The 13,333-nt window shown below is 37.2% G+C and overlaps 2 protein-coding genes and 1 non-coding gene across 5 annotated transcripts; all 3 read left to right on the top strand.

Moving 5' to 3' along the window:
* Positions 1-2,995: 2,995 nt before the first annotated feature.
* Positions 2,996-6,149, top strand: BAG6 (BCL-2-associated athanogene 6). The gene is made up of 2 exons (XM_012980211.2): positions 2,996-4,694; positions 4,856-6,149. Exons 1-2 carry the CDS (start codon positions 3,030-3,032, stop codon positions 6,047-6,049), a joined length of 2,859 nt encoding a protein of 952 aa, XP_012835665.2. The 5' UTR covers positions 2,996-3,029; the 3' UTR covers positions 6,050-6,149.
* A 270-nt stretch (positions 6,150-6,419) lies between these two features.
* Positions 6,420-7,383, top strand: LOC105956361 (Calcium-dependent lipid-binding (CaLB domain) family protein). Its single transcript, XM_012980213.2, has one exon. It carries the CDS (start codon positions 6,420-6,422, stop codon positions 7,224-7,226), a length of 807 nt encoding a protein of 268 aa, XP_012835667.2. The 3' UTR covers positions 7,227-7,383.
* Positions 7,384-10,101: 2,718 nt separating this feature from the next.
* LOC105956359 (F-box/kelch-repeat protein At3g61590) lies at positions 10,102-12,690 on the top strand. 3 transcript variants are annotated; one of them, XR_016029768.1, is made up of 2 exons: positions 10,102-10,412; positions 11,332-12,690. It is a non-coding gene; the product is annotated as an F-box/kelch-repeat protein At3g61590 (transcript). The 3 variants fall into 3 exon arrangements; XR_016029770.1 differs by lacking the exon at positions 10,102-10,412 and adding an exon at positions 10,879-10,990; XR_016029769.1 differs by lacking the exon at positions 10,102-10,412 and adding an exon at positions 10,997-11,180.
* Positions 12,691-13,333: the final 643 nt, after the last annotated feature.

Genomic DNA, 13,333 nt, shown 5'->3' with positions numbered 1-13,333 from the left:
GACAAAGTAAAAGGGGGAAATTATATTCTTTGTTTATTATGAATTATGGATCTTTAAGTTGGCTTTTATCAATTTGGTGGAAAATAAGCCTTTTATTTTTTTATTTTTTCCATTTTGTCTTCAAAATTTTAAATCGAAGCACTTAATAAGGGGAAAATGATTTTGTAGCCCTCTTTAAGTTTAGGGCATATTACAAATAAGCCCATCAGTGGGAACTTATTTATAAAGAGATCCAGACAATATTCTCCTTTACCAATAAGTCCACACATGGTCCAGATTTATGTAAAGGACTAAAATAACCCCTCTTACTTTTATATGCTCCAATTTCATCCTTAACTTAATTTAACTTCAATTTGACCCCAAATTTCACAAATTATTCAATTTTGACCCAAAACTTTTTTTTTTCACAAATTTTTTTTTTTCAAAAACTTTTTTTTTCTGCCGGATTCCGGCGTTGACTTTTTTTTTTTTTTTTTTTTTTTTTCTTCCGGATTTTTTTTTCCGGATTCCGGCGGTCAACGCCGGTCTCCGGCGTTGACTTTTTTTTTTTTTTTTTATTTTTTTTTTTATTTTTTTATTTTTTTTCTTCCGGATTATTTTTCCGGATTCCGACGTTGACCGGCGGTAAACACCGGTCTCCGGCGTTGACTTTTTTTTTTTTTTTTTTTTTTTTTTTTTTATTTTTTTTTCTGTAACTTTTTTTTCCGTTTAAACAACAATATTGCTTTGAATGACAGTAATATTAACTATATTACTGTTAAACACAGTAAAAATAACTAAACTATAGTTTAACACAGTGATATTGCTATATTAATCTCTAGCACATTAATATTAACACAACAAAATTCATTATTATTGTATAATAAAGTAATATTACTATGTTGTCCGTTCAACAAATTTAAACAAAATAAAAAAAACCAAAAGAATTAATATTACTGTGAGTGACAGTAATATTACTATAGCAACAGTAATATTACAATAGTAGACAGTAATATTATTACGTTACTCCGTGAATAACTCAAACAAACAAAATATCCAAACAAAAGAATAATATTGATGTGGTTGACAGGAATATTACTATAACAAACAGTAATATTACCGTCAACCACAGTAATATTATTGTGTTTACAGTAATATTACAATAATAGACAGTAATATTAATACAAACACCACAAAAAAATAATAATATTGATGTTGTTGACAGTAATATTATTGTGTTTACAGTTATTTTACTGTCAACGACAGTAATATAATTACGTTGACTTGTCAACAAATCAAAAAAAAAAAAAAAATAATAATAATAAATAAAAAAATATAATATTGCATTAATTTACTGTCAACGGCAGCACAATTACATAAATGTAATGTCAACGGTAGTACAATTACGTTAATTAACTATCATTGACAGTATAATTACGTTAATTTACTGTCAGTGACAGCACAATTACGGTCAACGTTTAGCGGCGGACGTGGAAAAACAAAACAAACCAAACAAAACAAAAAACTTAAAAAAACACTAAAAAAAGAGACCGCCGGAAACCGGCGAAAAAATCCGGCGGAAAAAAAAATCCGGAAGAAAAAAAAAAAAAGAAAAAAAAAAAAAAAAGTCAACGCCGGAGACCGGCGTTGACCGCTGGTCAACGCTGGAAACCGGCGAAAAAATCCGGAAGAAAGAAAAAAAAAAAAAAAAAAAAATTAAAAAAGTCAACGCCGGAATCCGGCGGCAAAAAAAAAGTTTTTGAAAAAAAAAAAATTGGGTCAAAATTTAATAATTTGTGAAATTTGGGGTCAAATTGAGATTAAATTAAGTTAAGGATGAAATTGGAGCATATTAAATTATACTCCAAAAAAAAGTCAAAATTGAATTTTTGTGGTCAAAATTGAACTTTTATGGACAAAATTGATTAATTTGGATTACAATTAAGAATTGGGTATAAATGGTTGAGGGTAATATTGGGATATACATGAATGTTTCCTTTAGTTATAATAAATATTAAAGGGATGTGCTTATTGGTAAAAGAGATATGTCCCCTAAACCTAGAATAATAAACATGCTTGGTTGGGGACTTTTGCATAAAAATCCCTTAAGTTTATTAGTTAGGAGATTTAGTCCACCCTATTTTAAAATCAATATTTTAGTTCATTCTGTTACAAATTTTAGTTTAACAGGATCCAACTATCGTAGATCCATAATGGAGTTGGGCCCATTAAAGATGTTTTTTTTTTTTTTAATAATTCAAGTCATTACAAGGGAAAGTAGGGGAGGGGGACTCGAACCTTATACCTTTTACCATATTGGTAAAGTTAGGGGTACCAACTCTTCTAACGAGAGTTGGTGGCCCATAAAAAATGTTTACTGGTCCATTATTAAGGATCCACAAATTTAATCTACACCAGCAAACACCGGATCACTGTCCCCTCGCCACGTGGCAATAATTATTTTCCCAACTCTCTAGAAAACTCGAGAGGTGAAAAACGCGGGAAACATCTCGAATCGCCGGAAGAAATCTACATCATCGACATCGGCACCTGTATATAACCCATTCAAACCTCCCTTTTTATTTTTGAATTGCATAATCTCAGATTTCAAAACTAATAATCAGAAGAAGAAAAGGATATTATCAGAGTTTCGAATTATCTGTGAGTTTGGTGGATCGTACCTCTGCACCGGAAACTGAGTCAACCCGATCCGCCGATTGCCTTGGAAGCATCTTCTTACTCCACTTCTTCCATCTCGTTTTGCCAATCGTAAGTGATTTGTGCTGTATTATTTCATCTCGTGGTTTTGATTTCTAAATACTGAGCTGGAAATTATCCTCGTTTCTTTCTGCTGAGTTGTTAGTGCTAAATCACCCCATCAAACTGTTTGATGAAATTCCTGAATGAGTGGATTTTGATTTTGTAGTTGGTGTTACGCTTAGACATTTTGATTTCAACTGTTTTTTGCATGAGATTTCTGCTTAATTTCCTCCTTATTTCTCTGTACTAGAAAATCCAAGTCCTCTTCTTCTTTGGGGCAACAATTTGAGATGGATCCTGTGTATAAGAATATGCAGCAAAATCCATATCAGATTCAGAAGGATCAAATGAACCATGGCCCTTATTATTATCATCATCCAGGAACTGAAGCTGCACCACCACAAATGTATATGAATCCGCCTCGACCGCCAGTAAATTACGGATATTGCCCTTGGAGCAGCAACTATGGTTATCCCTCCCTGATTGGATGCCATGGCTGCTGTAACCATACTCACCCGCCACCACATTATGCCTGGGCAACTCCTTATGGTTCTCATCTTCCTCCTTTTCATGTTCCTGTAAATTATCCTTCTTTCCCGGTTCAGTACATGCCGAGTTATGGAGTGGAGCAGCCTCAATACGAACACGAAAATAATTTGCACACGGGTCATCATTGTTGCGGGTGCTCCAATCATCTGTTTCAACCGAAAGAGCTGAACAACGTGAGAATCGAAGAGGAAGAGCCTGTGAAGGAAAGGAGAAAAAATGACTCTCTGGTTCCTTTTCAGTTCAAGAACGGACCTCATCCTATTGCGTGGCTTCCATCTGGTTACAGTAACGACAACGAGCGGGGGAAAGTGAAAAACTCGGAAGATGGAAAAACTGTTGTACAGAAGCCAACTTCGTGGAATGGATGGTACCCTCTTGATTTGAATAATTTGGTATCTTCGAAGCACAGTGGAGATGGAGGAATAAACCGTCCACAAAATGATGGCAAGGGCAATTTCCCGTTTCCATTGTTTTGGTTGCCTAATTACAAGCCTGAGGAAAAAGAAATGGAAGGACATAAGGGGAACGATGCAATCTTGGCATCACAGAAGGATTTGGGTCCGGGTTCGGAGCAAAGCTTCCATGTGACGAGGGAAAAAGAAAGACCAGTGAACGAAGGGAAAGGGCACAAAGAAAAGGAGGGTTTCGAAAATCGGGAGAAAGAAACAGATGCCTCTGTGAAACCGAGCATCTGTAGTGGTGAGAAGAAGCTTGACAATGAAGAAAAGAAGCTTCCCAACAAGGGTGACAACCGTGATAAGGGAAAATCCGCTTCATCAAAATCATCCAAGCTACCTCCTGTCTGTCTAAGAGTTGATCCATTGCCGAGAAAAAAGGTTGGCAATGGAAGCTCAACTCGTCAAGGTGACAAAGAAAAACCGAGCAAGTTTCTTCATTCGTCGGACAACAAAGAGCGCAGTGAGTTTAAGGAAAAGAAGGGCACAAAAACCATTGAGGTTGTCGATGCGAATGCTCAGAAACAACAAAATGAGGTTGTAAATGTGCAAATTCCTATCGGGCAAGGCAATGTTTTGACTAACCAGAAAGAGGAGAAGCCGAAAGAGGAAAATGTTTCTCGGGGTCAATCGGAGGATGTTGGATCTGCCCTAGAGATGAATGAAGAATTGTTGAGAGATGAAGCAATAAAGAAGTCGAGAAAAACAGATCTGTCTGAGGAGGAAGCAGCCGTTGTTATTCAATCAGCGTATCGTGGCTTCGATACTCGCAAGTGGGAACCCGTAAAGAAGTTGAAACAAATAGCCAAATTGAAAGAGGAGATAGCTAATGTAAAGCATCTGATTCAAGAAATGGAGGAGTCGGCTTTTGATGTCGAAGGGAGTGGCAAACAAAGACACATTGTCGCAGAGATTATAATGAGCCTTCTGCTAAAACTCGACGCTATACAGGTATCTTATTATTTCTCTTATCTTATTGTGTGCCGTTGAATTTAACTTGTTTGGTTGTGCCTATGAATAATCTAACTTGTGTGCAAGAACACACATCTAATTGCAATTATTCCCCGTAAAGATCGATTGCTGATTCTGATTTTATTGTTCTTCACATTCAGGGATTGCATCCGAGTGCAAGGGAAATCAGGAAATCTTTGGTGAGAGAACTTGTCACTCTTCAAGAGAGGCTGGATTCAGTAACAAAGAACATAAAACCTGAAAACCCACTCGAAGAGGAGTCGGTTTCGAAACATGATGAAGATGATTTAAAGAAAGCCGAAGATGTTATACAAATCGAGAGTGGCAACGAAACCCCATCGGACTTAAAGGAGGTGCATCAGAACCATGAAAACACGGAAGCTTCAGAGGCGACTGAAAACTTAGAAAATGAAGCTGCAGAGAATTCGTTGACTAAAAATGGCGAGTCAGTATCAGAAGCGACAATGAAAAACGTTGACGAGTGGAGCAATGGAGTGCCCCAAAATGACGAATCCTCAATTCTCGAAGAGGAACTAGTGCTTGAGAAAGGCTCTAAACTCCCATTATTGCAGAATAGCGCCTCTATAAATGCAACCGATTTAGAGCAAACAGATTGCCACAAGCTTGAGAGCGATTCGGCTGAGCTTCCTCAAGGTGTACCTAATGACCCCTACGCTAGAGACAACATAAATTGCAGCGATGGCACTTCGGAACAGCAGACTGGCACTGCAGATGAAGAAACCGTCGAAATTACTCATGAGGTATCGGAATCGGATCTTCCACCTAGTGATGTTAAATTCGAATTGGAGGCTGCTGAAGCTAGTCCCACTCACATCAACGAGTCTTTCGCGTGTAACAAAATTGGTGGAGATGCTCAATTCTTTGACCCTGATCAACGCAGAGATCAAGAATTACAAGACGACATCATTGCCGAAGCGAAAGTAGAAGCTGAGAACGTCAATTTGGAGCGAGAAACGTGTCGCAGCAATGGCTCTGCAAATACTTGTGAGGGAGCAGCAGATCATATGACTTGTCAAGTCGAAAATGAAGGACCTTTGGAAGTTACTTCTGATGAAGCTAAAGATAGCTCCGTTTCTCGGGTTGATTCAGAATCAACCCCGCCTCGGGTTCCGGTTATCAGGGATGATATGTATGAGAGTAACAGAAAACTGATTGAAGAAAATCAAAGGTTGAGAGACATCATGGAGAAAATGATTAAATCAGGACAAGAACAGCTGACTGCCATTTCAGGTCTTTCTGGGAGAGTCAAAGATTTGGAGAGGAAACTGTCAAGAAAAAAGAAGCTAAAGTTGAAAAAAGTTAGAGCTAAGTAAATAGAAGCTATGGCTAATTGGCCATGTAACAGTTTACTGTGTGTATTGTGTGTGTGTTTTTTCTGTGTAATATAATAAGAAAGATAAATTTGTAGATTAATTTGATGCCAAGTTTTTTTTGTTTCCTTTGAATTTCATTTTTATTGAACTAATTTCAAGAAACAATAATATATAGTTATGTAGAGCAGTTAAATATCTCAGGTAATTCCACCACCTAGTTACAGGCTGTATCAGTCGTTTCACTCTCTCTCTCTCTCTTAATTCTTGATTTCTTGTTTTCAGGAATAAATAGATGAGTAGCAGAAGTAATATATATAATATATATACTTAACGGAGAGAGTGATTTTGGGGAAGAGAACTTAACGGCCACATGGGGACGCAGATTCTGGAGATCAACTTGATCTCCGCCCAGGGTTTGAAGCCGCCGTCTGCTAACTTGCGCCGAATCCAAACCTACGCCATCACCTGGATTGACCCTGCGACGAAGCTCCGTACCCATGTGGACTCAGTCGGCGGCGAGAACCCTACCTGGAACGACAAGTTCCTCTTCCGAGTGTCCGACGAATTCATCGCCGGTGACACCTCCGCCGTCGCCGTTGAGATCTTCGCCGTCGGTTACATCAAGGATATCCTCATCGGCACTGTGCGTTTCCTTCTCAGCACGTGTCTGAAGCGAGCGGCGGCGCCGATCGACTCCGCCGGCGAGGGTTCGATCGGAACCCCTTCCTGCACCGGCTTGCAGATCCGCCGCCCCTCCGGCAGATTCCAAGGCGTTCTCAACATCGCCGCCGCCGCGTACCGCTCCTCCGATTACGCCGTCCTGGAGAAAGTCTCGGCCGTGAGTTTCCGAGGCCTGATGGAGAAGAAGGAGAACGAGTCCCGGCGGCAGCGGAGGCTGAGCCGAGGCGGATCTAGGCGGAGCCAGCAGTCCTCCGGCGGAGAATCATGTGATTTTTCCGACGGCGCCGACTCGACCACGTCATCTTCCTCGACGGCTTCAACGGCGTTGAAGGAGTGGAACTGTGTCCGACAAATGGCGGGAAAGATGAAAGATGCCAAATCCAACGGCGCCGGTGGATTGCTTTGCGGGTTGAAGATGCAGAGGAAGATCCCCTTCTGTCCGTCGGATCAAAATCTCGACTTATGGGAAGACTCTTTCGATGAAGAGAAGGATTGATCAACGGCTGAGATCACTCCAAGCAGAGATCACTCAAATATCCACACTGTTTTCCATTTTCTTTTTTACCTAATAAAATTTTGAAGCAAAACTCTACAAGTAGTGTGGATTAAATTCTTTACAATTCTTTTTCTTTTCCAATAAATTGAATTCATTAGTGAGTGTGTCTTGTGAAAATGGTACATCTTTTATTTGATTCCGATTTTAATAAATTGATTTAAAAAAATTAGTATTTTTTTCCCGTGCGATGCACTGAATATTATTTGAAAAGTGAAAAAAATAATCAATTTAATATTTAATAAGAAAATATAGTATATAGTAAAATTTAATAATGTAGCATTATTCACATTATACATAACATTAGTTTTTTTAAATATTGCATATTAAGATTTATAATTCAATCGAATTTCTATCTTTATCTCTTAAGATTTGAGATGTATTGATGAAAAATAGAAAATTGATAATTGTTGAAAAAATATAGTAAAAAAATTAGTAGAAAAATATATTAAAAATAAATAATTACAGAAACACCATTATGATTTCTTAGGACTGCCGAGCATTTTTTTTTTATATAAGAAATATATATATATATTAATAATGCCAAATTGGGCTTATATCCATTTTCAAATTCATGGTCTAAAAGCCTATTAAAGACTCGTAAAAAAACTTCAATGAATGATATAGTTTAGGACATGTCTGGGCCAGCTACTCTAACGATCCGTTGAACCACTAAAATTTATATTCATCTATCTAATATTTGTCGGACCAATGGATAGGGGCCTCGAGGCGAGTGATTTCGTCTTTTGGTACAATGATATAGTTTAGTAGAATTTAAGACCATTAATTTTAAGTTTATAGGATAAAATTTAGGATAATTTAAGAACCTTCTAGTGTCGTATGTGCACTGAATAAACACTCATTGTATGCAACTGTTTGCAAATGCACGAGAAGTGTAAATCGCATCGAATCACGTGCTATGAACTCGACCTAGTAATTACTAACAAGATCGAGAACAAACTCGAATCGTTAAACGCATGTGTTCTTACTCTACTAACTAAATCAACCTTGTACGACCATAATAATTTTGCATTTGAACAAATTTGTGTGTGTCAGGAGGATGGTGAGGCAAAGACTCAAAGTATATACCAAAACTAAGTTATGAAGAAATGAAAAGATGGGGGTTACACTCAATGTTTTTAAAACCGGACCGGACCGGCCGGTCCGACCGGTTCAACCGGGAACCGGAAGCCAGTCCGGTCCGGTTAAGCATGAAAACTCGGATGCTCCAAAAAACCGGTCGGAAGGCGAACGACCCGGAAAACCGTCGGTTGAACCGGAATATCCCGAACCGGAAAAAACCCGGGTTTCGTCACTAACTGAAATTTTAAGCCAATTAATTTATAGATCTGACTGAGTTTAAAAAAAATGTATATAGATCTGATTAGCAAGATGATAGAGAAAGAAGAAAAAGAGAAAAGTCAGTCGAGTTTGCCGCTGAAATAGACGAAGGGCTGTTGCTCCGATCTGGATATAAGTTCTACAATGGTGGAAGAAAGAAGAAGACGAGATGGAGGAGGAAAAGAAAAAGAATTTGGCGTGGGGTAGGTGGCTGGGGCGCGTTGGAGTTTGTGATGTGTCTGTTTTGAGAGAGAGAGGACTTAATCATATATGAAAAAAAAAAACAGAATATAGGTATAAATAAAAACTATTTAAATATATTAATAAATTTAGTTAATTAAATTATTTCTTTTTTGTAGATGTTCAATAAATTAATTCAAAATTGCTTAATATTATTGTATTGAATTTTTATGACGAATAAATTTATTAAATTATATTTTTTTAAAGATGATAATATTATAATTATTCACAAATAATTCAAAATAAAAAATATTCAAAAACCCGGTTGGACCCCGGTTGAACCGGTTCGACCGTGACCCAGTTGACTAGCCGGTTCAATGTCCGGTCCGGTTTTCAAAACATTGGTTACACTTACAAAATAAACAAGCATACATTCCGCGTGGAAAGTAGGACGGGTGTAACTTGGAGTCTTGGATAATCATGGATTCAAATTTATTCGACGTTTTAAAAGATGCAAGACTATTTACATTTCGAAGGCATGAACTATCGTCGAAAACGAGTTTGTTGTTGTTATATTCAAAAAATTAGTCACACGAAGTTTAAATAACTGAATTTATTAAGGCCCCGTTTGGTTGGCAAGATAAGATTAGCCAAGATAAGATTAAATAATCTAATGAGACCCAATTATTTTATTGGAGCTTGAAACGTCCAACAAAAAAAACTCATTAGAAGGCAATATAAGCCAAGATAAGACAAGATAAGCCATGATTATATAATTTTGGCGGGTCGACCCGCCAATTTATTGGGAATACCAAACATCAAATTAAGTCCAACTATTTAATTAATCATGGCTTATCATGGCGACCAAACGGAACCCAAAAAAATAGTATATGTGAATACATTTTTTTAAGAAAATGAATTTATTAATTGAGAAACAATACAAATACATAATTGACGGGATGATTGTAATTATTCAAACATAAGAGATTTTTTCGTAATTTAAATTTACATGAGAGAGTGATAGTAATTTACATTATATCCAATTACACATTATTATATTATATATATTATTATAATTTACCTTATATTCCAATTTTTGTATTTATATTTTATCTCATCGGATCCCAATTAAAGAAGCTCCATCAAATTCCTTGAGTGCTCACCTAAACACGGCTTTTGAGATCCTACACCGGGTGAAATACACCGGGTAGATCTTTACCATTCATATACACACAAACACACACACACCCATATTGGTATGTGTAGATCAGCGGTAAAAAATCACCCGGTGTAACCTTCACCGGGTGTAGGATAGATAAAACCCCTAAACACACACACACTCACTGAAGTTTGTCTGCATCAAGAAAATCGAAAAAGCCCTAATAAATGCCCGCCCATCTCTTTCATTCCCAATCTTCGTGTCGTTTAGGCAACATCAATTGAACGTAAAAGGAAATAAAAAAAAAACATGGTTAAATCCGCACGAATCAATTTATCCCCATTTCTTATCCCTTTCGTGTTCGCCGTTGTGGTTTCGACCCATCCCCCCTCTGAATTTCAAGGAGTTTGATCAATCTGAGAAGACCCATTTGCCTTTTGCATCAATAGGTACTAATTTTTTAGTTTTTACTGTTTAATTTGATGAAATTCACTGTGTGCGTGTGTGTGCTGGGATCTGCTTCGATGTTCATTTATGGGTGTTTTGATGTTCCTTTCAATGGTGTTTTGTTGGTACAATGTTTCTATTTCACCTAACATTATTGAATTTAAACTGAAAATGAAATTAGGGTTGCATTTGCGTGTTAGATTTTAATAGTTTGAAGAATGGTTGCTTTCTGCAATTATGCAATCTAATTGTTGATGTATACATTTATGTATGGTGATAGATATATATGGTTATATATTTTATTTATTTAATTATTTATGTAGAGAAACCAGTGGATGCCATTATATATATATATATTATATATATATATATATATATATATATATATATATATATATATATATATATATATATATATGTATGTATATATATATATATATATATATATATATATATATATATATATGATCTATGCTTACAGGGAAGTCTTGCAATACGAAACGAAAAGACATTGCGTAAACACGTGGCTTACTTATTCTTCGATAACTCGATTCAGTATTCACCTCTTGTTCTTGTAGAAGTAAGATATAGTGGTAGTAGTGCTCTTTAAATCTCGATTTCTCGTGTCCAGTTTCTCTAGTTATCTCTTTGCTTTTTCTTGAAAATACTTTTTTTCTGTGCATAATTTTCTTTAACGTAGGGCGATATATAGTTTTGCCTTTGTCTTTTTTGAAGCTCTCGGGTTCTTTTAGTTAAGATTTACCTTGAGGGTATGATGGAATCTAATCATGATTCTGCAAAATGAGGCCCTTTTCGTTAATGCAAGAAATCGATGAAAATTGATCTCGTTTTATATGAATCTCTTTTGGTTATGTGACTTATTACTTGATTAGATTATGAGTGTCTTTCGGTTTTTTGCAGGTTTTGTCATAATGGAAGGAGAAAATTCATGGACAAGTCATTCGAACGAAACCTCAGTAAACAATACATTCAAATTCGATTCTTTCTCAGAGCTGCACGAAGACACCAATCAAGAAGCTGCTCCCATTTCGTTGGATTTAATTTTGCCCGACGATCTTTTGGAAAGAATATTATCCCATCTCCCCATAGCCAGCATCTTTCGAGCTGGCTGCGTGTGCAAAAGATGGCACGAAATAGTGACAACAAAGAGGTTTCTGACGAACACCTCTAAAGTACAATCAAGAAAGCCATGGTACTTCATGTTCACAAGCTCCGACGAACCAATCGGATATTCCTACGACCCGGTTTTCCGAAAATGGTACCCAATCGAGCTCCCGTTTATCGAGAACTCCAATTGGTCCATCGCTTCATCGGGCGGGCTAGTGTGCTTCACGGGTCGGGATATCGGATCCGAATTGTACATTTGCAACCCGATTACAAAACAGGTCAAGTGGATAAATGGGCCCGCCGGCCCGAAATTCTCCGATTATAGTGCATTGGCTGTCTCGGTCGATCGTGGGTCCCACAGATATCAAGTCTCAATCGTGAAGTCTATTGAAGTTTCCGGAAGCTTCTTCGAATGGGATGTTTCTATCCACCTCTACGATTCGGTGGAAATGACGTGGACGGTGGCTTTGACCGAGGGTTTGACCGGGTGGAGGGGCGGGGGCGAAAGCGTAATTTGCGGTGGGGTTTTGTACTTTTTGGTCTACTCGACAGGTGGTGGTGGTGGGCCGGGGCATAGGCTTGTCATGTATGATCTCAAAAGTGGTTCGGTAAACGGTGGTTCTTTGATGGGGGGTTTTGTGGGTGTGCCTTGTGCTTTGACTTGTGGACGTCTGATGAATTTGAAGGAGAAGCTTGTGATGGTTGGGGGAATAGGGAAAAACGATCGGACGGATATTATTAAAGGGATTGGAATTTGGGTTCTTGATGGTGGGAGAGAGTGGCGGGAAATTACGAGAATGCCACATAGGTTTTTTCAGGGTTTTGGGGAGTTTGACGATGTTTTCGCGAGTAGTGGGACCGACGAGCTCGTTTATATACAGAGCTATGGTGGGCCGGCCCTTCTTGTTTTCGATTTTGGTTTGAAGCAGTGGAAGTGGTCGCAGAAATGCCCTGTGGCTAAGAGGTTTCCGCTTCAACTTTTTACGGGTTTTTGCTTTGAACCGAGGCTGGAAATTGCTCCGTAGATTTTTATTTAAATTTAAAAGATTGATTTGCATCTTGTGATTCCTATTTATTTTGGTTTGGATTGTGATTTATGATGTTTGGGTTATAGATGATGCAATATATATTCAACAAGTCTGGTTATTTTGATCCTTTGTGTCTGCATAATGTTAGTTCGTCAATTAAGGCATTTATGGGAACATGATTGCTTTCATTAGTAGTAACCGAAAATTGACGAAAATGATTAAAAGTGTTGTTTTTTTTTTTTATTTTTATTTTTAATTTGTGGTTAAAAAAATTATATTTGTCAGTGAAGAGAAAATCAAATCTGGGTCCTGTAATTCTATACAACGTTTTCTTGCCGCGTCAATTCCAATCTATAAGCCCACGTGTTACGCCTAACTTCCAACAATCTTGTCAAATTCTCTTGGTTGAATTTTCATTTTCGTTTTTTTTAATAATAATTTTTTTATATGGGTAAATTACACAAAGAACCCCTAAACTTAGGCTAAATTATGAAAAATACCCCAATCTATTCGTAATTACTAAAATCTCTCCAATCTTTGAATGTAATCTTTCCTATTCTAGGAAGTATTCAACGAAAAATGCTCATATGATCCTGCATATGGCGACAGATTGAAGGTAGCCATGCACATGTAAAAAAATGCTTTGTATATGTTATGATGATTCATATTAGCAATCAAGGAAGTCTACTGATATTGCAATGTGATGTTAACGAAATAAGAGTTTTTGTATAAGGTATATCAATGCCACCTACACTTAAGAGGCTGCT

Source organism: Erythranthe guttata, chromosome 14, assembly GCF_056151865.1.
Source record: "Erythranthe guttata isolate IM_541 chromosome 14, IM_541, whole genome shotgun sequence".
Taxonomy (NCBI): Eukaryota; Viridiplantae; Streptophyta; class Magnoliopsida; order Lamiales; family Phrymaceae; genus Erythranthe; species Erythranthe guttata.
This window is presented reverse-complemented; position numbering and strand designations above follow the sequence as displayed.

Bases quoted from the DNA above. Each gene is read 5' to 3' on its own strand.
- BAG6 (XM_012980211.2), top strand. From the start codon at position 3,030: ATGGATCCTGTGTATAAGAATATGCAGCAAAATCCATATCAGATTCAG. The intron at 4,695-4,855 runs GTATCTTATTAT...CTTCACATTCAG, and splicing joins TAAAACTCGACGCTATACAG to GGATTGCATCCGAGTGCAAG.
- LOC105956361 (XM_012980213.2), top strand. From the start codon at position 6,420: ATGGGGACGCAGATTCTGGAGATCAACTTGATCTCCGCCCAGGGTTTG.